This window comes from Notothenia coriiceps, unplaced genomic scaffold (genome assembly GCF_000735185.1).
Source record: "Notothenia coriiceps isolate Sejong01 unplaced genomic scaffold, NC01 NC01_scaffold00026612, whole genome shotgun sequence".
Classification (NCBI taxonomy): Eukaryota; Metazoa; Chordata; class Actinopteri; order Perciformes; family Nototheniidae; genus Notothenia; species Notothenia coriiceps.
The window spans coordinates 158,429-183,115 of NW_011359313.1; the positions used below are offsets into that span (position 1 = coordinate 158,429).

Here is a 24,687-nt window from a genome sequence, read left to right on the forward strand (position 1 = left end):
GACAAAACTAAAAATAACCTAAAAAAACTGATTAACATTTTTTACAAACAATAATTACCAACTTTTATTTATACATTTATTTTTTGTTGTATAGCCAGAAACTGAGGGGAGTCACATTTTTCTATGTGCTTGTGAAAAAAATGATGTTTTATGTCTGTATATGACAATTGTTGTTGTTTACATTTGTTTGTTAATAGGACAAGAAGTGATAACTGGTTATAAAATGTTGATTACCTCAGAAATGAATGGCTTACTGTGTTTACATGTGGAGGACATGTTTGAATGGTCTAATGCTTGCATTTATGCTTTGATTTAATTGCCCCTTAAGGGAAAAATAAGGTATTTCAAACTGAATTAAATACACTGTACAAATCAATTTTATTTTCAACCTTCATAAATTGTGATGGGAGACCTTTATCGTTCTCACATCCCCTGTGTACTTTACCTGACTCATTAGTTGTGAAGGCCACAGGGCTGCTGAACTGATTCCCATGGCCCACTCTGGTGTAACTGTAAACACTGATCTCGTAGGAGCTATGAGGCCTGAAGCCTGAAAGATCCTCGATGGTCGACGGCCCAGAGGAATTCTGAACACACACACACACACACACACACACACACACACACACACACACACACAAATCATCCAATCCTGCTTCCTGGAGTGGGTGTCTTATTGAATTAGCACACATACAGTACGTGCCCGTGTGTATAATGTTACTGCTGAGTGGTATCTAGAGTGTGAAATTAGAGCTACCGCAAGTGTGACACTTTTTTTCTCTGGAGTGTGTGTTAGTGTGAGTGTGATTTTGTTATTGAGGAGTAGCTTTTGGTGTGTGAAATTGTCGGTACCCTGTGTGTGACGGTGTGTGTGATGAGGTCTCGGATCCTGAAGCCGTACTGTATCACCACTCCATTGGGCTCCAGAGGAGGCTCCCAGCTCAGCCACACAGAGACCGCTGTATGGTTATATATGGTCAGGTTACGGGGGGGGGACATGGGGCCTGAAACACAAAGTATGGTAAACAGATTAAACGACTGAAACAGAATGTAGTCAGGATACCTTCGTAGTTTCATTACCATCTATCAAGGATCTTAGATAAATATTGGTAGCACTTTCTATGATGTCTTTGTTTATGTTTTGTATTATAAGTAATTACAATGGATTTTTTCAAGATTCAAGGCTTTTATTGACATTTGTACATAGCTACAGTGTAGTCATGTCAATGAACATCTTAGGTCACAGGCTCCTCCAACAGTGCAGCACAATAAAACAGATACAATAGTGCAAGTAAATACAAATACAATTGAATAGAAGAATAGTCTATAGTAATTTGGAATATGATATACTAGATAAATCGTTTTTTTAAGTTGCAAACAGATGAATGTTATGGATCTTATTACACCGTAAGTTATGGTTTTAAGCACTTATAAGTATTCATAATGCTGACAACCATTATAACACAATATAAAGCATTTCATAATGATTTATAAGGTTAAGTATCTAGTACGTTTTTTTCTGCATGGATTATTTTGTATTATAATTCCCATAGTTTTACCATATTGCTCCTGTGGGTATTGTCCAGAGTAATCAATGTGTTTATTATATGTATATAGCGATTTGAGCACTTGGAAAAGCGCTAAAATAAATACCATGAATTATTATTATTAGTTGCATTATAACCATGCATTACAACTACAGGAATTATAACACACTAAGACCATTTTAAAATAATATCAGCGAGTGACCAACAATTACAAGCATTTATGTTGGCTAACCTTTAAAGTAATTATGAAAAGTGTGTTTATAAAGCATCATAGACATGTTTCCCCACTAACCTCCTTCATCGGTGTGCAGCTGCAGCAGCAGGTGGGGTCCTGAGCCTTTACGCGTAGCAGCTGTAATAGTGATGTTGTAAGCTGTGTATGGAAGCAGGTTGCTGAGGATGAACGAGGTGTTGGGGGTTTGAGTTGTGTTGGAGCCCCCTGGGCCAAAAAGAGTGAGGGTATATTCTGTTATCTCCCCGTTGGCCTCCAGAGGGCGCTGCCAGACCATCGCGATAGAGGATGACGACTGATTCTTGGTGGACACCGGCACCGGAGCAGAACTAGGAACTAAGGAGGAACGATTTCACATTAAAAACATAAACCACACTCCATTAATAGATGTTTGTGTAGATAAACTCACTATCATCATCTGTTCGCAGATACATCGTGCTGGTATGATTGTAGGCCGCGCCAGCACGAGTTGCCGGCGTAACAGTCAACACATAGGGGAAATATTTCCTCAATCTGGTGAACAGAAAGACTGTGTCAGTCGTGCTATGCTTGATGGTCTTGTTGACAGCTGAAGCCCCTTGGTTGGGTGGGTCTGGGAAGATGCCAGCCGCCTGTAAGGTGAGCAGGTAGGTGGGACGGCCGTTGGGCTCCAGGGGAGGGTCCCAGCTGACGATGATGGCAGTGGAGCTGAAGATCTGAGCGGTCAGGTTTTTCACTGAGTCACTTGGCACTGGAGAAGGAAACAAGAAGAATGGTGTTACTATTTTTCACTAACATTGACGACACTGATTCAAAACATTTTAATGTGAGTTTACTGTACTATGAGGCAGTAAATAAGGGCATCAATCAAACATACACACTGACACTTGAGGGGAAAATGAAGAGCGCACCAGTCATCATCATTATCATCATTATAATCATCATCTATCACAAGCATCGTCATAATTACTGGCAGCATTGTCGGAATTCACAAAATCAAAAACAGCATGTCAAGGAGAACAATTCAGCATGTCAGTATTTTAACAAAACAAAAACAAAGCAGTAAGACAGCACAGTAAACAGGCTTAGACACATTGTCATAACATATAAATATATAAACAGCACATTCAGAGACATAAAGTGGCATTTAGGAGGGAAACGAGCACACGGAAAACCTTGGGAAAGAAAGAGGTTGAGGGGAAAATACTCATCCTGTTCATCGTCTCTGCCCCTCCAAAGATTACGCATGGTACAAAGATGAGAAAAAAAGTGGGGATGAAGGGGAAAGGGGAGGGGATCCATGAGATGAATGAGTGGATGTGAGGGGCCAGGTGTGACTGGGGGTCTGAGCCCAGCGGGGGGGGGGACTTGGCTGTGCCCTGGAGATCCGGTGCTTTGCTGAGAGTGGAACAACTAGAGCACAGGTAGAGATACAGAGTCAGTATGAGCAGTAATAGTTCAGAACATAGAAAACTATCACTACGGCTAAACAAGAAAACATGAATCATGGCATATAAATATGAACTGTTTGTGACAAAGTCTGTGGCGGTTGTCTGCACCATTTTTCCCAAAATAACATAAAAACAAAGAGATCAGAGAGATATTTATTTACTTTATACACTGAGGATTTGTAACTACAACATTACATTGGAATTCTGATTTATGTGACAAGGCAATTGTAGCAATGGCACAGCACGAACGTAAAGGCTGTTTTATTTTACTTAAATCCTACAGTTCCATTTTTCTCTGTGTCTTTTAATCCCTTACAACTTTCGTCATGCTTCGCAAAAGGAAACGCAAACTGGCTGTCTCCAAGGCGTCACAGGCGGACAAAAATAGAGCCAGTTTGCAAGACCGACTGTTATTCCCTTTTACTAACAGGCTGAAAGTCCCATCTTCAATCGCAGAGTTTTTATGTCATTTTCATTTTTATAAGTTGAAGAGGTTTTGGAAAAAGTGTGCAGACTAACCATCCAGTGAGACGTTGTACAATAATATATCTAGCTTTATGTGTAGTATTTCATGTGTAATTCTATTTCTTTATTATTATTTACATGGTGCATGTGGGTGTGTGTCAGCAGGTGTGTCTGACTGACCGTCCTCAGGTAAGAACAGGACAAGTGGCTCGCTCTGGACCCCCCCGTCCCCCTGCACTGTGCTAGAGGTCATCCACAGCGTGTAGTTTGTGCCTCCAATCAGCCGGGTCAGAGTGAAGTAGAGGGCTGAATCAGGAGAGGCCGGCTCAGGTAGGTCTGACACTGGAACCCTCTATGGAGAAAAACAAATGTTAGTTTGGTTTTCATACACTTCAAGCGAAATGTAAAGAGAGCAGAACAGATGCTTTTCAAATGAAAGAAAAACCCAACATTAAATGTCTTTTTTTTACCACAAGCAGTCAGGAAGAATCTGCATTAATTTAGACCATGGATAAAAATAAAGAAGCACCTGAAACGTTTAAAAATAAATGCAGAAACAAATATTTGGCCATGAAGAATTGTTTGTTCACAGATTTTTAAAAGTCAATTATTTATATAGTGTTATGAAGACAGCATCATACATCTTCAGTCCTTTCCGAACCCAGCCAGAGGGATTATTTAATGCTTGTTATTATTTTCTTATATTTTGGCCTTGAGGACAGCATAACAAGCAGTTAGGCCAACCCTGCTGTATTATGAAGTTATAACGTTGATATGAAGCATTTCTTAGCAATTTACTAGTTAGTATTAGTTCATAATTTAGACATCCAGCAGAAACAAGGCAGTATTGCTAAATTGTCCAAATTCAGAGTTTCGATTGTGTCCAACATTTTCTATCTTTTAGCTCTGCTTTGTTCTCCGCCGACTCCAGAGAGAATGATTTGTTTCTTTAGTAGCTAACAGGATCACTGTGTTCACCAGCCTGTCACTAGCTCTGCTGTTTGATGCTGTGCAGGGAGCATGCAGAGTGATTAGCTGGCAAGAACTACCTGCTGCTGGAAGAGGGTTACTGAGATCAGTGCGAGGAAACCAAAGTTTGTGTCTCACCTGCTCAGCCACAGTGTTGTTATAAGAGTAGTATATAGAGTAGTGTACAATGAGTCCATTAGGTTCAGTAGGCGGGTGCCACAGCAGGGTGACAGAGGAGGCGGTCACATTTGCAAAAGTCACATTCTGCGGGGAGTCAAATGGTTCTGAGAAACACAGAGATAAATATTCAGAACGAGGAAGAAACTTCATACACACATGGTGATTAATTCTTCTGATGTAATTTGTCTTAATGGTCTTAAACATCCTCCAGCACCTGCATCAGTGGTGGTGAAGCTAATGTAGATCAGCACTCCTCCATCTCCCAGTCGGGTCCAGCTGGAGACAGAGGCGTTGTAGCGGCTCTCTGAGTCTACATTAATAACCACTGACGTCCCCGTCACATTCTGCCACAGCTCAGTCGTTTCATTCCTATCAAAGAGAGCCACTATTTATGTTACAATGTGTTTCTGAATCTCTACAGCCAAACAGGGAGAAGGAAATTAGGAAACTCACCAAATTCTGACTTTGTAGTAGAGTATGTCTGAATTGGCTTCGTGCGGTGGTTGCCATGACAACTCCAACTCATAATCTGACAACTTCCTGGCGAGGAGAAACTGAGGAGCTGTGTTTGGGGCTGAGATGCAGGAGAAAGACTTTCCAGTGAAAAAACACAATCAGGAGGATGGGCCTAATCAATACAGACACTGATGAGTGATGAAAAATAGATTTGCACTGGGGAACTAGGAACCTCAGATGGCCCCTCAGGAAAGTGCCCGAGAGAAACTGAATGTTTCCCTGAAATAAAAGACTGGTTAGTTGAAAGGACTCTGTTGTATGAGCTTCTCAGAGCTGATTGGAGACAAGAGCGTCACGTGGCATCAAACACCTGTGATGTAACACCATTAGCATGATCTGAAACAGAGAGATGTAACTGAGAAGGAAAAGACGAGAGGAAAGTCAGATTTAATCAGACGCCCTCCGAACTCTGTCATGATGTAATCGTGCAGCGTCCTGGATCTGAAAACAAACCCTCCCTCTTTCCATCCCCCCCCGACCCTTCTCACCATCCTCCAGTGTAGTGATGTTCAGCGGATCACTGCTGTAGTTCCCAGGCCCAACGCGTGTGTGTGCTTGCACCATGACGCGGTAGTTGGCGTACTTCCTCAGGTGTGTGATGTGGATGTAGTTGGTAGGGGAGGTGAGGTTCAGGTAGTGGCTGGAGTTCCACAGCTGCAGGCTGTAGTGGGTAATGATCCCGTTTGGCAGCAGAGGGGGCTGCCAGGTCACGTTCACCTCGCTGGGACTGACCGACTCATAAGTAACGTCATACGGAGGACTGCCCGGGACTGAAGAGAGAACACAAGAAGATGCAATGTTATTAAAATCTGAAAATGTGGTATTTTTACTCAATATTTTTAATAAGTGCATTTTAGCTACAGTAGCTGCAACCAACAACAATTTGAATCATTGATAAATCCAAAGATTATTCTGTAAATGAGTGAATAATTGTTTGGTCTATGGGATAGTTAATAGTTAAAAATATCCATCCCAGTATCCCAAATCCTAGATGTTTTCTTTAAAAAAAATCCTGTTTTTCAGTCAAAAAAATATATTTAGTTTAGTAAGATGTACTACCCAGGAAAGCAGTACATTTCTATATTTTCAGAGTTTGAAAACAGAATTTATTTTTACCATTTCTGCATTAGAGATTATTTACAAATGAATAGATTTAGTTTAGGATTATTTTTCTGTCGATCAACTAATCAATCATTCTACTAATTGTTGCAGCTCTAGCATTCATGTTGTTAAATGCATCCATCAACACACCATCTTCTCCGGACAGCAGGTACAAAGATTCTGACGTTTGGTTGCCGTGGCCGTAACGGGTGTACGCCTTCACAGTCACGTTGTAGTAGGAGAAAGGCTTCAGGTTCATCAGAGTTGCTGTGTTTGAGGATGTGTTCAGTAACTCAGAGTAGGACTCGTTCTCATACTGGACCTCGTAATATTGGATCATCCCATTGGCTTGCTCTGGGGCGGACCAGGCCAATGTGGCGGCGAGGGGGCTGGTGGCGACCACAGTGAGGTTCACAGGGGGGGAGTCAGGCTCTGGGGATGGAGCGACAAGAAAATCACAGATAAAATATAAATGAATTGAACAAAATAAAATCAAACAATCCAATAATTAGGCTGAAATATCCTCATAATAAATATTGGGAGCAAAATAATACATTTAATTGTTGATAGTTTGCATGCCACAGACTAGGCACCCACAACAATAAAGAAAGAAGGTAAAACAGCTTCAGAAACATATAAAACACAATATCTGCATTATTTTAACAACTCTAACAAATGTTTTGACCGTTGTGTTTGTATTGTCTCAAGTTTGTTTTCAGCACATACCGTCCTCTAAGGTGAAAACAAAGATGTCATCGTCCTCCGACAGGGAGCTCTCTCCCACAGCTGTAGAAGCAGCTACGCGTAGCTTATAACCAGTATACTTGTCCAGATCTATACATTAGACAATAGATATTTATCAACAACCTGTATTATATTGAGTATAATGACTGTACAGAAAAGGTGATTTATCTACCCGTTATCAATATGCTGGTAGCGTCGGTAGACCACTTCAGGGCCTGATCACTGTGCAGTTTGAGGCCGTAGACGGTGTAATGTGTGATCCGCCCGTTGGGGTTAAGCGGTGGCGCCCAGCTCACTAGTATGGAGGTGGAGCTGATGTTTTGATAGGACACTTCCAGCACTGAGCTAGGGACTAAACAAAACATACAGAACTAGACATTATAAAATAAATATGTTGTTTTGGGGGTTTTGCAGGCCTGATAATTTGTTATGATATTTAATTGTCAATACTAATTACTTTAAATACTTTATATATATTTTCCTATTCTTTCTAAACTTAGAACTTAGAATATTAACATACATTATTTGACGAGCTGTATTGTTTCAGGGTTGTATACAAATGGTTGATTTCACCAATTTAGCATGTGTAAATTAAATGTATTGTAATGAAATGGTGCACCCACCCTGCTCCCTGGTCTTCTCAGTGATATCTGTTGCAGGACCCTCTCCCACTGGTGTGGAAGCAGTGACCCTGAACGTGTACTCGGTGAAGGGATTCAGATCTGACACCAGGTAAGACAACTCCTCAGACAACACGTCCATCACCTCCTCTCTCATTGTTACACCTGCAACACGCATGCAATACACAGATGGATACACAAGAGCACACACACACAATTTATAAGCACAGATAAAAAATACTTTTACAATGGGCTGCAGGAAGTTAAGGGAAGCAGTGTGTTTTGGGAGTTCTCTCGCACCTTTAGCACCAGAAGTTGCTGTGTTGCGTGTTAAAAAGGCTCCTGTAATTGATGCATCTTGAGTAAACAAGCGTAGCTGGCCTGGGGTCAGGGCCAAGCGTGATGAATCTGAGGTCAGATCTCCAGCCTGGGATTGCTTTGTGAGCCAGGGTGGAGGCGTAGCCGGTGGCACAGAGGTAGGAGAAAATGAAGAAGTCCCAGAGACTGCAGAGTCAGAGGATTGAGTGTTTGTGCTGTCAGAGTGTGAAGCAGAAATGTAACTTGTGTTGGGCTCCTCGGTGACCGCGGAGGCAGCGGTTACTTGAGCATAGGTGTTAGTGATTTGGTCGGCAATTCTTTGTCCAGAGTGTGTAAGGCCAGAAGCAGTTGAACGTTTGGGAAGTGTGCGATCGGGGACAGTGGCAGTGAATGTCGGCGGAGATGTGATCAGACTGAGCTCAGCTGTTCTCTTACGTCGCCCGGAATTGTTACTGACATCAGGGGGAACAGTGTCATCTTCAGGCAAATCAGTTGTATTCTGAAAGAAGAAAAAACTAGAGTTTATAGTCTGTCTGTAGTTTTGGGGTTGGGGGCAGTTTTTCTAAAGGGCAGTCGAAAACTTGTACAGGTGTTTATGCTACTCTGTCCTTTCCCTGACAGCCATCAAGAGAGGAGTTTTTACATTGCAAATCCTCTTTTCTTCAATATGTATAGTAAGTAAATGCAGGATTAACAGTAACATTTGCTCCAACCTTTCTAGATGAACAGGCTCAGGTTTTAAAACTGAATTGTTATCATTACTAAACTGTATTGGGATACATTTTTGGTGGTTTTAGGAATATGTTTACTATCTGGCCTACCATTTCAGCAGTGAGGGTGATGTCCTGCAGCAGGGTGACGCCAGCCAGAACCTGCAGTTTGTACTGTATGATCGGACCATTGGGCTGGGCAGGGATCCTCCAACTCACACGGATTGAAACTGAATCCTCAGCTTCAGCTATCAAGTCCTGCACTGCACTGGGTGCTACTCACACAAATAAAGAGCCAAAGAGAATTAGACACAGACATAGAAGTACAGAAAACACACCTCTACACATCGGGAATATTTATTAGACTTTACTGTGTCATCTTTGACATTTCTGTAGCTCTGCGTGTTTTTGTGTCATCCTTTTCCTCCCCAAAATAAAGTTATGAGTGAATTTATGAGGATTCACCTAAATGCAAAATAACATATTAGTATGCAAGTACACCCACCTTCTGCAGGTGTAATCACATCTTCCTGCGCTGCTGGGCCTACTTCTCCAGACACTTTGGCTCTGACGGCCAACGTGTACCTTGTGAAGGGACTCAAACCAGTCAGAGCAAACCGCGTGTCTGCTGTGCTGTTCTCATACAAATATCCTGGGATGAAGGGGAAATAGAAAAATGTGTGGATTTCAATCAGTTTAGAGTTTAAGACCTAAATTATGCATGAATGTGAGTGAGAGCAAGAGTGTATTTTAAAACCTGTAGGTCCATAAAGGTAGATAACATAGGTGTTTTTTCCTGTGATGATGTTGGGAGAGCTCCAGGACACGGATATAGATCTAGATGTCATATTCAATACAACAAAGTTTGTTGGGGAGTCTTCTGGGGCTGCAGAGATAGAAATAAAGATGTTCTTAAATGTTGCAAATATTGAATATCCCACTAATCAATACACCAGTTAGACAGAAGCTACGGCCTGGTTTAGTCCTTTTTCCACACCTGATTCTGGCATGCGGACCATAGTGGAGGCTATCTGTCCCTCTCCGTCAGAGGTGAAGGCAGAAACTTCGAATAGATATGCGGTATAAGGGCGTAGCTGATCAACCCCTACTGATATGGGCACACTCCAGGCGGCTGCAGGGGGCACGGCGGAGTGGGTGATGGGTGACAACGAGGCTGTTATTTCCACGGGACTGGGAGTCGCACGTGACAGGATATCGGCTGCATCCTGCACATACAAAATCATAAAGGACAATTCAAGCCTTATATAATACACATGGCCGGATTTGTGCCTTGGTAGCATCTAAAATGCTGACACAAACAGAACATTTCACAATAACAGTTGAATTAAAAGAGGGTGACAGAATGACTACATTGCAGTGAGGCAGCGCCCCGGTCATGATGTCCTCTGCATTGACCTCCAGCGTGCGAACCGTCTGCCCGGTACGAGCGTGTTTAGCCTTGACAGCAAACTTTGTGATGAGGCCGTTGATGCGGTGCGGCAGGAACCAGGTAACCAACACATTGGTGTGGTTCTGAGAAAACGCTGTCAAGTTGGTCACCAGGCCAGGGGCTGCAGGAAATGCACACACACACACAAATACATAAACAATTAGCAAGAACATTAGTCTTTTAGATGTAAAGATTATTATGCAAATAGGTGTGCATGAAAACTCACGGGATTCCGCTGTCTTGATGTATAAAGATTTGCTGAAGGCTCCTATTCCAGCTGGAGATATGGCTGCTACCTGAAGTGACAGAGAGTAAGAGAGGAAGTATGTATAATCATTAATTCATTCTCCTGTCAATAGGGCATGGATTAGCATCTAAGGCAATGATCACTGCAATAATGATACATTATACACAGGTATGTTGACAGTAATTAAAAGCACTCGGAATTGATTTAAACAGAATACATTAAAATGAATGACAAATACATTAATAATGACATGAAAGTAAAATACCAATTTAAGTCTGATTATCAGGCTAATGGAGTATTCATCTAAAAGGACAATAATTAATGCCCCCTCTAAAACGTCTTGGAACATCCATCTGCAGCTTTATTTACTTTATATTTGTACTGGACCACTATGAAAAGCATTGTATATTAAATACACATTTTAACTTATCAATAAGTATACAACTTAATTATATGTAAATCTTTTTTTGCGACATATTAGTTGCAGCTTACAGTATTTATGTTTTGATAGTTTGTCAGCTCAGCTTTGTGCATGGCATGGTGGGCCCACACACTCACAGGTGAGATGTAGTAATAGGATACATGCACACACACTCATAAGCATACAGTACACGCACGCACACAAGGTAGGTATAATCCCGCTGTGTGTCCATTTGTATGAAGGTCATTGTGGGTTAATGAATTCTGAAAACTAATAAGCATGATCACATTCAAGCTCAGTGACAACAGACAGTGGAAAGAGCCATGGCTGATCCATATATCTGTTTACCTGATTAATAATGCAATCAGGATCAATTACCAGCATTAAGCCAGATCAAGAGAATAGTCTGCTCCAGTGGGATCTGTCCGCATGATAATACAGGAGGACAGGTCTCAGAAAAAGAAAAAAAGAATATGTAATACCACATCTAACATTCATACCCATTGAATTTGTATGTTTGGAAAAATCTTCGGCTGGTTGTATTTGAGTTTCCCAAAGCACATTCCTATCAGCTACCCTGTGACGGCATCAACCTTGAGTTGATTATCTCACCTCGATGTGGTATGTAGAGCCGGAGGTGAAGTCAGTGAGCAGGGTCTCTGGGATGTCCAGGTACTTGGTCACCTGTGTGAATGTGGGGTCGGGGTAGGGACACACCTCCTTGTACCTGCAGAGAGAAATCAGTTTTCACGATCATCATCTCCCAACTCACATTTTACCACACAGTACCAGGCTGGTTAAATTTGGTACTCCAAATCTTAATTTGGATTTAAGTAAATTTGGCTAACAAGAACAATAACTCAAGTACATTATTTAAAAAAACACTTATGGTACTTGTTACTTAGTATTTCTATTTTATGTTACCATACTCCATTATATTCAGAGGGGTATGAGAGGGCAATTCTATTATAAATATAATTAGCTTTTAAAACCTGAATATTGTCTGCTGAAATTAATGTCTCTCGTTGGGTTATTTTAGAAAAAAAATCTTTAAAAAAGTCTTTAATGGGTTATTTTCGTATTAAATGAAGACTTAAAAAGGAGAAATAGAGTGTGTAATTCACATAGATACCTAAATGTACATAGTAAGTAAGAGCAAATAAGTTATATATTACACATTATTTATATTTTACAACACTATGATATGTTTTTATATCATTAAATATCTTTAAATTGTCTTTAACTACATTTATATGTTTTCATGATCTCATGATGACTCAGCACCTGATTGCCATTTGCAAAGACAATTGTGCTGCCTTAGACAAAGACAACAAAGGTTTCCTGTATTGTGAATTTCAGAATCACAGCCTATGTACATGGACCCGTGGTAATAGAGAATTCATTGTATTCAAGCCAAGTCTTGAATTACAGTTTTCCAAGTAGACAACAAAGAATTACCTTATGATGTATCCGTCAATATTATTGCCATTAGATGGCGTTGTCCAGGAGAGAAGAATACCATTAGATCCTACGGCCTCTCCTTCTAGGCCAAAAGGTGGTCCAGCAACTACAGGAAGAGAAGGGAAGTGTGTGGAGGAGAGAAGAGTCTCATATTTACTCTACAGTATTTAATATCATAAATAGGGCAAGCATCTAATATTGATATATTGTGTTAGATAACTACTGTATATCAAAACTAAATTGAACACAATATCCGGGTAACTTGAAGAATAGTGTTGTTGTCTGTCAGGGACTTATCTTGAAAGGGTTAGTGTGTGTGTGTGTGTGTGTGTGTGTGTGTGTGTGTGTGTGTGTGTGTGTGTGTGTGTGTGTGTGTGTGTGTGTGTGTGTGTGTGTGTGTGTTTGTAAGGCTGAACTCTAATGAATAAGGCCTCACACAGCAGTGGCATTTCACTGACATTCACTGCAGACCCATTCATTCTGCGGTTCAAAAGCTCTGGCTTAAATTACCTAAGAGGAATTACACAGGGAAGGGAGTATAAACCCCCCCGCCCCTAACACACATACAAAGACACACACAGTGCTGACCCCTTTCTCTCAGCAAGTGTGTATGTGCTATACAAGAACCGATTTGTACAGCAGAGGGCAGACAAGAACTTGATGGCACTTGTACTTCAACCCAAAATTGCTCCTGTGGGGATTGTCCGCAGTACCAAATGTATGTAAGTCACTTTGGATAAAAGCGTCTAACAAATGACATGTAATGTAATCGTACAACAGTATCGTAGCATCAACAGCGCGCACGTCTTACCGCTCTCGTTGGTGTTGATCATGCGACTGACTCCGGGGCTGATGTTGGAGGAGGAGGATGCTGAGACCGTTACACTGTACTGTGTCCCCGGACTGACATTCACCACATCGGCCTGTGTCAACACACATTTAGCAATACATTGTCAATCAAGAATTCTTTCATTAACACCCTCGTCATGATTTAAAAGAATGTTAATTAAAGAATTAATGGTTTTTTAAAGTGTACATTGCTCTATAACTATATAAGAGAATGGAGAAAATGTCCTACCACAATTTCATAAAGCCTCAAATGTTGCTTGTTTATTGAATTGTTTTTGGCAAAAGTCACATTCCCAGATATTTATTTTGGTATCATATCAACATATCGGAAAGCAGAACATTTTCATAATTGTGGAGTTGGAAATAGAGAATTTTAGTAAGTATTTGTTTGAGAAAAAAAGTTTCTGTAAATAAAAGCAAGAAAAATCAAAACAATTCCTATAGAAACCTCAACAGCCTTCTGTTATTGTATTTCATCATGTAGACTACTGAAGAATCATCACAAAAATGTAAAGCGAAACCTTGAATCTTCAGCCATCTGCATCAATACAAAGGTGGGTGGTTGTAAATGGATGACAGCTTGTTTCTGCTAGCTTGTTTATTTATGTATGTGTCTGGGTGACAGAAAACAGTCCTGCAGTCTTTTTGCTTTAGTGTGTGTTTCAACCAACATTTGCTCCTGTGATATCAGTATGTTGGTCGGTGATGAATCACACTAATAACTTATGTTACCAACTGGAAATATAAACAAACATTTTACAGTCTGTTAGTGTTAATATTATCTTCAGTATATTGGCATATAAACACCTATGTGCACAGCAATGCCATATATTGAGTGTTGAATTCTTACCTGTGAGTGCACCTGTCCCAGGCAGAGTGTGAGCATTAGGACGAGAGAGGAGAAGGCCATGCTGGGTAGCAGAGTTAGCTTTAGTTTAGACACAGCAGGTTAGAGGCCCCGCCAGGAAACATGCATCCAGTGTTAGTGCTTGATGGTTAGCAGTGATCTACAGGTAATCCACAGAGGTAAACAGGAATAACTCCAGGTTTAGGAGCCGGTTAGTGACATGAGTAAAGATCACAGGGTTAATTATCCAGGCATCGGAAATAAACAGCTCTTGGTCTTGAGGTATTCCAAAAGTTGTTTTGGCTAACCAGGGAAGGCAGAGGGTCCTCTCATTAGCACAAGGCTAACGTTCTCCCTCTTGTCTCTCTCTCCGGGGAGAGCTGCTTAAGCAAATGAATGATTCAGGGTTGAGCTCATGAGGCCAACTCAATAAATAATGAGATCTATTACTCAACTGTGTGCCTCTGTGTGTTTGCTGTGTAAGGTTACATTTTGGGGGGTATCCGACACCTGGCAGCTGGTAGGAGACAGCAAGGGGCGGGATTTGGTTGAATGGGAGGAATGATAATGCATGCATGTTTGAGTGGTTATGTATTTTGTGCATTTAGAATCATAACTCAGCTGCAAGTCAAGAGCAAGACAATGCTAGGCTCCTCCAAGGTCTTGGTATTCACACAAACTCTACTGTCCTGTTGTCTAAATGTTGACAATGACTTTATTTGGTGATGAACTAAATACAAATTAAATAAATGTATCATTTCAACTACCCAGTGTGAGTGTGTACCTCAATATATCCGTCATGTGCAGGGTGCACTATGACTTTTCCATGGTTCGGTAGAAGGGTGACTTGGTAGTGATTCACACACCCCGCCGCCTGCTCCCAGTGAAGCGAGAATGCATGTGCCGACACATTCATGATACGCACTCCTCGCACAGTGGCTGGCACTCAAGGAAGACAGTAAAGGGAGAAATGGAGTCAGACAGGTGAGACAGTTTCAGTAATTTAGTGAAAAGGCAATCAGGGTTGGAGATTATGTTGTGTTGCAGCCCCTCGTGTTTTCATCTACCTGTGGTCACAGTCAGAAAGGCAGCGCTCCCTGCTTTCACCCCTCTCACTCTCTCAGCGCTCACGTTGTAGCTGCAGCCGTCCGCCAGACCTGTAAGCACGGCAACCCGCTTCTCCCTGGGCACGGTGAGTGTGTTTGTGACTGACGTGTTGACCACAGTGACTCTGTGAAAGTCAAACTCTCCTACAGCACTGTCCCAGCTCACAGAGACAGAGGAGGAGTTCATGTTTTCTACATGAAGGGCGCATAATCCTGCTGGGCCTGGAAACAAATATTTGTTTTATTTACACCTTTAGTTTTCATCTCTTAGGCCACATTTAATGTATTTGTCTGTGTCGCTAGGGCTTTATGTTCTAACTGAGGAATCACCAAAAGCGTTCTGTAATGCTGCACAGATTTAAGGCCTGTCGGTTTTTGTGTGAGTGTACCTGCATGCATGAGTGTGTCTTACGTGTGCTGAACTCTCGGAGGACGGGCTGACTGGTTTCTGAGCCCAGCACGCTCTGAATACTGACACCATAGTCTGATCCCGGGATCAAATCCCTGATCTCATAACGTGTGCTCCGGACAAGCACCTCAATCCAAGACTTCCTGTCCACAGACCGCAGGCCAAAAACAAGCTGAGAAATACAAAATAAATCCCTTTTGAGGCCTTACAAAACGTCATTCAAGTTTCAATTACACTTTTTTGTTGTTCAATCCTGTATATCGAATAATGTTTCTAGTTTATTTCTGTGGGTATGTAATGTGCTTGGTCATTCTCCCTGGTCGGGGCTCTATAGAGGTCATACATCTTTAAAGGGCTGGTAACTCAATCTGTGGTGTGTCGACAAAAGGTTGCTAAGTAACCAACAGGTGAGTGCAGTGCAGGCCCTGACGCAAGAGGCCTCATTTGTCCTTGAACAAAAAAAAAAATGTGTTTGTAAGACAAATGACAAGGACTTCTTGAAAGTTAGAATGTGAAAATAAATCTCCTTCTGTGATTAATAAGGTGCAGTAGTTTTATCTCACCGTGTACCCCTCCACCTGTCCTGGTGGTGCTCTCCAGGTGACAAACACAGACGTCACTATCTGCTCCGAAAGAACCACATCCTGCGGCATCCCTGGACCTGGAGACCATATTCCCATTAGCATGTGACAGTAAGTACAGACTGATAATCATTGTTTGTATCTCTAGGTAATACATACATACATATACACATGTGATAACAAGCATGGGAGTGAACTTTTTACATACTGTATAGGTTCACTTTAAACCGGCACGGGAAAGAAACTGAAAACAGACATTAGACCCATAGCTGGTCCCTCTATGCTCAACAGCTTGTGCTATAATTTCTATTCTGACAATGATTTATTTCGAACTACAATCTTACTTGGTTTCTCAAGGTTTATATGGAATTCATTAACTACCTTTACAAACCATTTAAAATCTTACTTTCTTACTCCATTATGCATTTTATGTTGTATTCACATTCTGACTATCATTTCACACATAAATATGGGCACACACACAACCTATATTTGGTGTCAGTTACTGTATGTTTTGAAACTTTGAAACTTACAAGTATGGAGGATCATAGTGGCAGGTTTACTCCTTCTTCCCCCGCTGGTGCTTGTCACTTCAATTGTATATTGGCTTCCGTAAGCGAGGCCTTCGAAGCTGTATGACCTGAGAACACACAGTCAGTGTTTTAAAGCACAAGCTTTGAGTAAACCATGTTGCACTCAGCAGCAGATCTTGTTATAAAATAAAATGTGGACATTCTACTCTCATGAAATTGTAATAATTTGTGCACTGGCTGACAAGATTGAGACTGACCCGGCCTCTTGATGAGGGATGATCAGCTCTTGGCTGGATGTTTTGTTTTTGATTGACAGGATGAGTCCGCTTGCAACTCCCCTGATATTACTCCAACGAATGCATACGGATGATGTTGTTTTATTGACAAGAGACAACTCCACTGGGTTAGGAGCTGTTGAATAAAAAACACCACACATAGTTAGTGAGTTAAACAGAAATATCAGTGTGTGTATGTGTGTGTGTGTGTGTGTGTGTGTGTGTGTGTGTGTGTGTGTGTGTGTGTGTGTGTGTGTGTGTGTGTGTGTGTGTGTGTGTGTGTGTGTGTGTGTGTGTGTGCATACCTGCAATTATGTTGATGGTGACAGGGGAACTATCTGTAAAGGAATCCTTCTCTGTTCGTACTGCAAAGTGGTAGAGCACGCCTGGAGTCAGAGTAGAAAAGGTTGCACTCTGATTGAACACCTTCTGCACCTTTATCACAAAAATAAAAATACCAAGAAGCCTTGTTATCTTCCTTACAGTTACAGCATACGTTGGCAGGAAGAGGGATCTTTGACGAAATAAAATCATAGACAACATGTTTTTGTTTGTTTACCTTGTGTGAATGGTGACAGTTGAAGCAGGTAACCTCGTAGCTGTGAGCCTGTCCTTCTGCCTGATCCCAGAGCAGCTGAATGGATGAGTCTGTCACCACACCTTCCTTCACTCTGATTGGAGGAGCCAGACCTAAAATCACAAACCACATCCCACCCATGTTGTACTTACTCCTCCAATTATTTTTTCAGCCAATAACACATAGACATAGAATATACAGATGACGTATGTTCATTTGAATAATTTGACATATTATTTTAATTTTTTAATTTGAATGCCTCAGTTATGTAAAACAACAAGATTTTTGATGTATTCAAAATAAACACAACATATGTATTGAGTCGTTTGATTAGAATATCATCTTAAACTATTAAATAACAGAGTTTCTGTGATGTGAAATGTGGGAGAAGAAGAGGTACAAAATAACCCGGCGGAATAATAAAGAATTTTGTGCTGTATCAGCATTCCCACTAAAATATACATTTATGTAGCCTATATCTCTATCATTTAAATGAATTAATCTCAAACATGATTGCGACTGACCCCTGGGGGTCCTGGGTCACTTTCATTAGGGATATCTTTTAAATCTCATTCTAATGTATATGCTATTTAAGGACAGTATTGTAGTTAAAATGAAATGTGTTTGTCTACAGTGCTTTATAACAAATGCAAACGTATTTATTAAAAGTTCTAGTTATATAATTATATCAAAACAACATGGTTTGAATAACAAAAAACACCACGTACACTTGTTTGAAAAATTAATTCTTCTCCCCAGGCAACCCATTTGAATTTTATTTAGCTGCAAAAAGAAAAAAAGCTCAGCCGTGTCATTGATGCGAATAAATCCCCTAAAATGTAGGGGATCTTTCCCCCTTAAGAAGCACACTGGCTCATAACAAGATTAATATCAAACATACATTCTTACATTGTTTCCCTAGCTTGAGGCCTGACCTAAATGGTGTTTCGCTAACAAAAATCTTAAAAAATGAATACCAAAAAGGTAAACTGTAAAGTGGTACAATATGAGGGTGAATATCTATTTTCTGCAATCTGCAAGAAATTAAAAAATATATATTTGTAGACTGTTTTTTAAATTACGGCAGTACAATTGTAGCAGTGATGAGAGAAAAGGTGATGAGAGGACTTCTCCAGGTTACAATACAATAACAACGAAGGATCCACTATGTTTTGAGATCATTAAAAGGACATGGAGCTGCTGTGACGCAAGTCAAATTTCAGACCTGATCCGACAAATAAAGTAATATCGTATCGTATTGTATATCGTATCGTAAAGTAGATATCAGTCCAAAGGATTTTTCTGACACCTTCAGGATAGAAGGATTTTAAATGTCTCTGCTGCCATGAACCATGTGCATAAGTATGTGCTACAGTTGTATTAAAAGTGGTTCCTCACTTGTTTTAAAGGGGCGGGAGTAGTAAGGTGGTCCCATCTGTGCCCGGCTTGTGCTGAACACCCTGAGCTGCAGCTCGGAGCCTGAACTGAGGTTGCTCAGGGTTATGATGTGAACTCCAGCAGGAAGGGAGTACCAGTCGCATGCTGTCAGACACAATCCCTCACACATACTGTCACACAATCCTGGACACACACACACTTTGACCCCATCGATCACACCCAGGTGTGGCCGCTGGATGTACAGTTGTGTGGAGTGTGTGCCCACAGAAAGAGGGACTGCTACCTGTACTTGCAATGGGTCTACACATAAAGAGAGAGAAACAGATGGAAATATTGTTTACAAAATTACCAGTTTGGTTAAAAGGCTCTTTGTTTACACTGTTAAGCACTGGGATAACAATTTTTCAAGTCAATTAGGAGCCCATTTGTAAATTGCAACGTGTTTTACTTGCTGAAATCATTCCTCATATTCATTTAGGTCATGGTGAAAAATACCAAAGTCCACCATATGTCAATATATTAAAATATGTCAAAATGAGCTTAAGCTTTCGAAATTAATAAATTCAAGTTTCAGCATGTTTAGTATAATTCCCTCTGTTTGTTACTATGTTTCCACTGCACCTCAACAGGGAAACACTGTCTGGGAAAACACAAAGCTTTCACTTTGGAAAACACCCACTAGCTACCTCAGACTACGGAAGCCTCATTTAGGCTTCAGATAAAGTTTTAAACAAAGTTTTAAATACATTGAAACTGCACAAAGTGACAACTGTGGATTTTAAAGAAATCATTGAATCAACAAAACATGTTTCAATGTAAATACGGCTATTGAACTATTTATGTATTTCTGTTTCTCTTACCTGTGGTATGTATGGTTTTGGTCATCTCACTCCTGTCCTCACCCCTCAAAGAGACCACTCCCACTTCATAAGTCTGACCTGGAGTAAATGTGCCCAGATTTACACACACAGTGTCATTCACCCAGTGTGCACCAGGACTGGTCTGGTTCATCCACAGTGAGGTTGGTGGGTAGTCAATCAGCGGTTGCGATGTGATATAATAACGATCTGGTGGGTTATCAGGTGAGCTGGTCCAGCAGACAGTCAAATTTACTGTTCCGCTCAACACAAACAGACCACTAAGGGGCCTCACCGCTAGGAAATGCAAAAGGAAAAAAGTGATATTGTTTTCAAGTAACTTTGGTCAAAGCAATACAGTTTGTAAAACATCTTCAAATAGGATGTTAATATTTTATCCAAATTACAAGTTGCAATCACAGTTAATCAGCAGTTTTTTTTATCTTGAGAGGATGCCACCTCATTATGGGCACCTTATTTTGAGGTAGGGTTGCCTTCAAGAACTGAAGACCCCACTCGGGAAAAAAGTAAATTCACTTCACAACAAACAATGTTAGTTGTTATTGTGTTGGGCTGAACCTCTTGAGAATTTCAAATGCGATGATTTTGATTGATACTGTATAGCAATCACAATAACAATATTGGAGGGAATTGTAATATTGTCATTATTATTTATCGAAAAACACCATTAAATGATAATGGCATGATTTTTCTAGAACAATTACTTCAAGATGTCGGTAGAAAACAATTTGTAGTTTTGGACATCTCTGCAACACCATAATACCTATTGAAGACTGACATACTATATTCCGAAGAAAAACATTATTTCCAATATTTGTTAATACTAATCCAGATTGCGATTTTGATCAAAGCAGTCCGAAAGTGTCCCTTGTAAAAGACAAACAATAATGATAACTTGATTCAATTAAATAGCTAGTTTTAGAGTCCTTATAGGCTGCATCACTGTCACGGTTTACTGGGAGAGAGTCATTACTAATGTTAAATCTACTATGACACGTCAAAAAACTGCTGTGAAAAGCCCTGTTACATGCTTACCAGTCTGCACAGTCACAGGCGCTTGTCCACAGCTGTCTATCCCATACTGGGTGACGGTGTAAACTTCAACTGTGTATTTACTGTAAGACTCCAGCCCTCCAATCACAGCAGAGTATGACTGTAACCCACCAGTCTCTGATAACTTGGAGATATTAGTCATTCTAACTATCCTCTTTTGTCCTGAAGACATGTCCACATAGCGCACCACAAATATCCATCCATCCTTTAATTGTGTATCTGTCAGCATCCAGTGGACACTAATCTGACTGACGGTAACAGGGCCAAAACTGATATTGTGAGGAGGAAGAGGTCCTGTAAGAAAGAGAAAACATAAAGCTTTAAAGTACCGTTAGCACAAGATGTGTAACTAATGTGTACGTCAGCAGACTCACTCGTGTGTGCAGTCCGTGTTTGACCCAAGCTCCAGGTTGAGCCGCCAAGATAAGAGGCTCGAAGAGTGAAGGAGTAGACGCTGCCCGGAGACAAACCTGCCACAGTTACCCCTCTGGAGGAGAGGGAGATGGGGACCCTGACAATCTTTTTAACAATCCTCAGGCTCTGTGTCCTCTTTCTGTCCTCTGAATTCCTTATATCATCTTCACCATCTTCCTCTTCTTGGTACTGGAGGAATATCTCGAGAGAGGATATATTTAGAGAGTTTAAGGGTGAGAGGTCACTCCAACGCAGCTCTACCTGTTGTTCTGTCACCTGAAGCAGGTCGAAGGAGAAAGAGGCAGGGACTGGAGGGACTGTGAAAGAGAGAGAACTAGAGTAACATCATAGCAACTTCGGAAGGACATGATTAATGCTCAATAATTAAATGGTTCGGGTTAACTACTAAGTGTTCCGCATTACTTATTTAGCCTGAGATTAAGAAATATCAAGGGTTCAGGGCTGTGACATTGCAAAAGATGCTAAAAAATGCTTTCATCATTTTAAAAGGCTACATTTCTTAAAATGTTTAAATAATGCATGGGCAGTACATTCTGTGGTTAATAAAAGTATATACATCATGTATTTACTCTTGTAATGGCAGATGAAGGGTAAGGGGATGTTACAGAAGAAAGGAGTGAGAAAGTATCCCGGCCCTGTGGCATTCCTCTGAAGGGCAAAACAGTCCGTCCGATTGGCCGGCAGTAATGACATCATAGTGTTCGTTAAGTTAAAGGCTGAACCATCAGACCAGCGAGGATGGCCCTCCTCCTGTGGGGGGACAGCAGAAAAACATTAAACGGTATACATGGGACCAGCATTCCCAGCTCACTGTCATTAAAGTGAAAGTATCAAAAACAAAACTCCTCTTTAAGCAGCAACTGCTGCTGTGGTGCTTTTTCTGTTTAGAAAGTAAACTTCTTTGCCAGGAAATCCCCCTGTGGTCTTACTTAGACTTTTATCATTCTGTAACAGAAGGATATAACGAAATGTGTGAAGACCGCATTGCAGTCAGCCCGAGAGAAAACTGCTATTTAGTTTAGATAAGCTGGTTTTGAAATGTATTTATATCGATAAGAACTTCATTTATATCTTTAGTATTCTAATCAATCGGTAAATCCTCCTAAGAGTAATATGTAATACCTTTTACTATAAATATAAAACTCTCTTGACCATTTTCCTAAATATCATAATTTTGCACAATATATAATTTTATATTTCATTTTTATAAATACCTGTACAAAAATATGTAAAATAAGTGATGTTTAGCTTCTTTGAGTGCCAAGAAAAACTTAGATACAGTAAATACATATATCACTCTTTTCTCACCAATATCAGGAGTATTAGTTAGTGTTGACAAATTATTTTGTCAAAAAGTTATATCATGGGGCATGGTCCTCTCTTTAATCTATTGGTCCTGCAGTCCTCTTTCAATATATCCCTTAATTACTCAAAGACTATTTTTGCTTGAGTGTGACTGTCTTGCAGTACAGAATAACTGCTGAATTCCTGCAGCCTATAAAAAGGGTGCACTGTTTTATAAGTATTTAATCAAAGTTTTTTCTGAAGAATACCTTTCTAAATAACTAATTATAAAGTTATTCATAAATATTCATGAAAATCCTCAAGCGTGACCAGTTGTTAGACAAGCTTGGTTCTCATTAGCTACTGCAAATGGGAGTGGAAAGTCACAACAAAAAGTAATTATGCATTATAGCTCACTAACGATCAATGTGGATATGTCTGTATTAAGGCTACCTGCTGGTCATTCAGTCCGGTCCATAGCAGCAGCAGGTTGTTGTCGGTCAGCAGATGGGATGATATAAAAAGCAGATCTTCATCTGTATTTATGTCAGCCAGGTGACTTACAGCTGCCAGGTTTCTGCAGCTGAGCTGTGCATTGCTCCAGGCCAAACCGGTCCTTTTCACAGCGTAGCAACTTCTCCCAATGGCCAACCAACCAGAGGGGCACTGAGCTGGAGACATTATCATCAAGTTTTCTGTCACATAACACTTTGCATTCAGTTTATAGGTTGATATGTAAGTTGTGGTGACATGATCATGGTAAATCAAATGTGTACAATACCTGTTTCCATGCCAATGCTGAGTATCTGGTTGATGGTCATATTAAGGTGTTTGAGGAACGTGGTCACCACAACTTTGGCCTTGAAGCGGGTGCCGGGCTCGAGAACTTTTACCATGTAACCAGAGTCTGATGAGTTTATGTTGAGGAAGTGTGTGACAAGTTGTGTGTGGCTGTTGAACAGACTCAAGGTGGATAAGCTTTGGTGCCTGTGAAGTTTCCACGTCAGGAGAGAAGTGGTAGCCGTGGTGTATACATGAAGGGCAGACTGGGGGACTGGAACTGGACACAAATACAGAAGAGGAGACACAGTGGAGGGGGTTAACATCAAGCAGCATACACCAAACACTAATCGAGTGTGTCATCTTTTCCATATGGACTGTGGTTTTTAAAGTTCAGAAGCACTCACTGAAGTGAAAAGTCTTTGCCTGAAGAGTACTAAGATTTCTGCTAGCACTCAGTTTGATGTTATATCCTCTCGGGTCCTCAAGTAATTGCAGGGACATTTTGCAGTCAGGGGAGCATGCTGAATGATGAATGGGCTCCACATACACCTGCAGAAATATGACAAATAATTTAGTTCACAAATAAGTTATAAACTTATAAAATGAAAACGGATAAAAAACCTGCCATTGTGTACTTACCAGATGTTTCCTTGCAGTCATGCAGGTGACTGTGTAAGTGTCTGGATCTTCAGTGAAAGGGAAGGACTGAAACACAACTTCAACCTCAACAGGGTTTAAATGCTGTTCACAGGTCAGCAAGACCACCTGAAGAGGAGTAACTTTGTTAACCTAAATAAACTGCACTCATAAGAAGAAAAATAGGAATTGTGGATATTGAATACTCCACAGAACTGGACGTTTAGGCCTTTCTCTTACCTGGCATAAACTAGCAAGTAGCCACAGACGCTCTGTTCCCCCCATTGGAAATGTCACTCCTCATCTCAACCAGCACTCACATCCACCTGGATACAAACGGTCACTATTAGGGAGAGGGACAGTGGGTCCTGGTCGTCCTCTCTGTTTTTGGTAAGTTCATAAATGAACCCAAAACACTCGCCCTTTGCGGAGACATCGGTTGTGGAAAGTCCCAAAAATGTTTGGCTCGCTGACGTACCCCTGGGCGTCAAAAAGTGAACGGTTTGTAACTATTTAAGGCTTAACAAATATTTCTAGTAGTTATTCTAAAACTTTCGGAGAACTCTGATTGTGTTGTCGTATCGCTTTACGCACAGCGTGGTCTTTGAATTTAGCGCGCACTCAGAGTTTAA

General features: G+C 40.8%; 2 protein-coding genes across 3 annotated transcripts in view; both read right to left on the reverse strand.

Annotated features, from left to right (window-relative positions):
• The window catches only part of ptprq (protein tyrosine phosphatase receptor type Q), a 33,643-nt gene extending 12,183 nt beyond the window's left edge, over window positions 1–21,460 (reverse strand). For both annotated transcript variants that reach the window (XM_010784843.1, XM_010784841.1), the window contains exons 1-31: window positions 21,292–21,460; window positions 20,900–21,211; window positions 19,847–20,140; window positions 18,987–19,286; window positions 17,571–17,701; window positions 17,317–17,446; window positions 16,994–17,147; window positions 16,737–16,843; window positions 16,186–16,283; window positions 15,626–15,794; window positions 15,175–15,435; window positions 14,892–15,052; window positions 13,223–13,334; window positions 12,409–12,517; window positions 11,563–11,677; window positions 10,509–10,578; window positions 10,204–10,403; window positions 9,830–10,058; window positions 9,590–9,718; window positions 9,338–9,484; window positions 8,944–9,107; window positions 8,105–8,621; window positions 7,808–7,969; window positions 7,357–7,536; window positions 7,167–7,274; window positions 6,591–6,872; window positions 5,828–6,109; window positions 2,189–2,509; window positions 1,840–2,115; window positions 853–1,004; window positions 446–587 (exon numbers count right to left, since the gene is read on the reverse strand). In XM_010784843.1, the coding sequence (XP_010783145.1) occupies window positions 446–587; window positions 853–1,004; window positions 1,840–2,115; window positions 2,189–2,509; window positions 5,828–6,109; window positions 6,591–6,872; window positions 7,167–7,274; window positions 7,357–7,536; window positions 7,808–7,969; window positions 8,105–8,621; window positions 8,944–9,107; window positions 9,338–9,484; window positions 9,590–9,718; window positions 9,830–10,058; window positions 10,204–10,403; window positions 10,509–10,578; window positions 11,563–11,677; window positions 12,409–12,517; window positions 13,223–13,334; window positions 14,892–15,052; window positions 15,175–15,435; window positions 15,626–15,794; window positions 16,186–16,283; window positions 16,737–16,843; window positions 16,994–17,147; window positions 17,317–17,446; window positions 17,571–17,701; window positions 18,987–19,286; window positions 19,847–20,140; window positions 20,900–21,146 (5,749 nt within the window). In that variant the 5' untranslated portion in view covers window positions 21,147–21,211; window positions 21,292–21,460. The remainder of the gene's footprint in view (window positions 1–445; window positions 588–852; window positions 1,005–1,839; window positions 2,116–2,188; window positions 2,510–5,827; window positions 6,110–6,590; window positions 6,873–7,166; window positions 7,275–7,356; window positions 7,537–7,807; window positions 7,970–8,104; window positions 8,622–8,943; window positions 9,108–9,337; window positions 9,485–9,589; window positions 9,719–9,829; window positions 10,059–10,203; window positions 10,404–10,508; window positions 10,579–11,562; window positions 11,678–12,408; window positions 12,518–13,222; window positions 13,335–14,891; window positions 15,053–15,174; window positions 15,436–15,625; window positions 15,795–16,185; window positions 16,284–16,736; window positions 16,844–16,993; window positions 17,148–17,316; window positions 17,447–17,570; window positions 17,702–18,986; window positions 19,287–19,846; window positions 20,141–20,899; window positions 21,212–21,291) is intronic.
• Window positions 21,397–24,429, reverse strand: LOC104957260 (uncharacterized). The gene is made up of 8 exons (XM_010784873.1): window positions 24,296–24,429; window positions 24,059–24,184; window positions 23,824–23,968; window positions 23,418–23,696; window positions 23,090–23,307; window positions 21,922–22,102; window positions 21,502–21,648; window positions 21,397–21,404 (listed from the first exon to the last, which is right to left on the reverse strand). Exons 1-8 carry the CDS (start codon window positions 24,338–24,340, stop codon window positions 21,397–21,399), a joined length of 1,149 nt encoding a protein of 382 aa, XP_010783175.1. The 5' UTR covers window positions 24,341–24,429.
• Window positions 24,430–24,687: the final 258 nt, after the last annotated feature.

Excerpts from the sequence above, each read along its gene's own strand:
- LOC104957260 (XM_010784873.1), bottom strand. The coding sequence starts at position 24,340 with ATGGGGGGAACAGAGCGTCTGTGGCTACTTGCTAGTTTATGCCAG. Across the intron at positions 23,308-23,417 it reads CAGCATTGGCATGGAAACAG|CTCAGTGCCCCTCTGGTTGG; the intron begins GTATTGTACACA and ends TAATGTCTCCAG. Across the intron at positions 21,649-21,921 it reads CTTCATCTGCCATTACAAGA|TCCCTCCAGTCCCTGCCTCT; the intron begins GTAAATACATGA and ends TCTCTTTCACAG.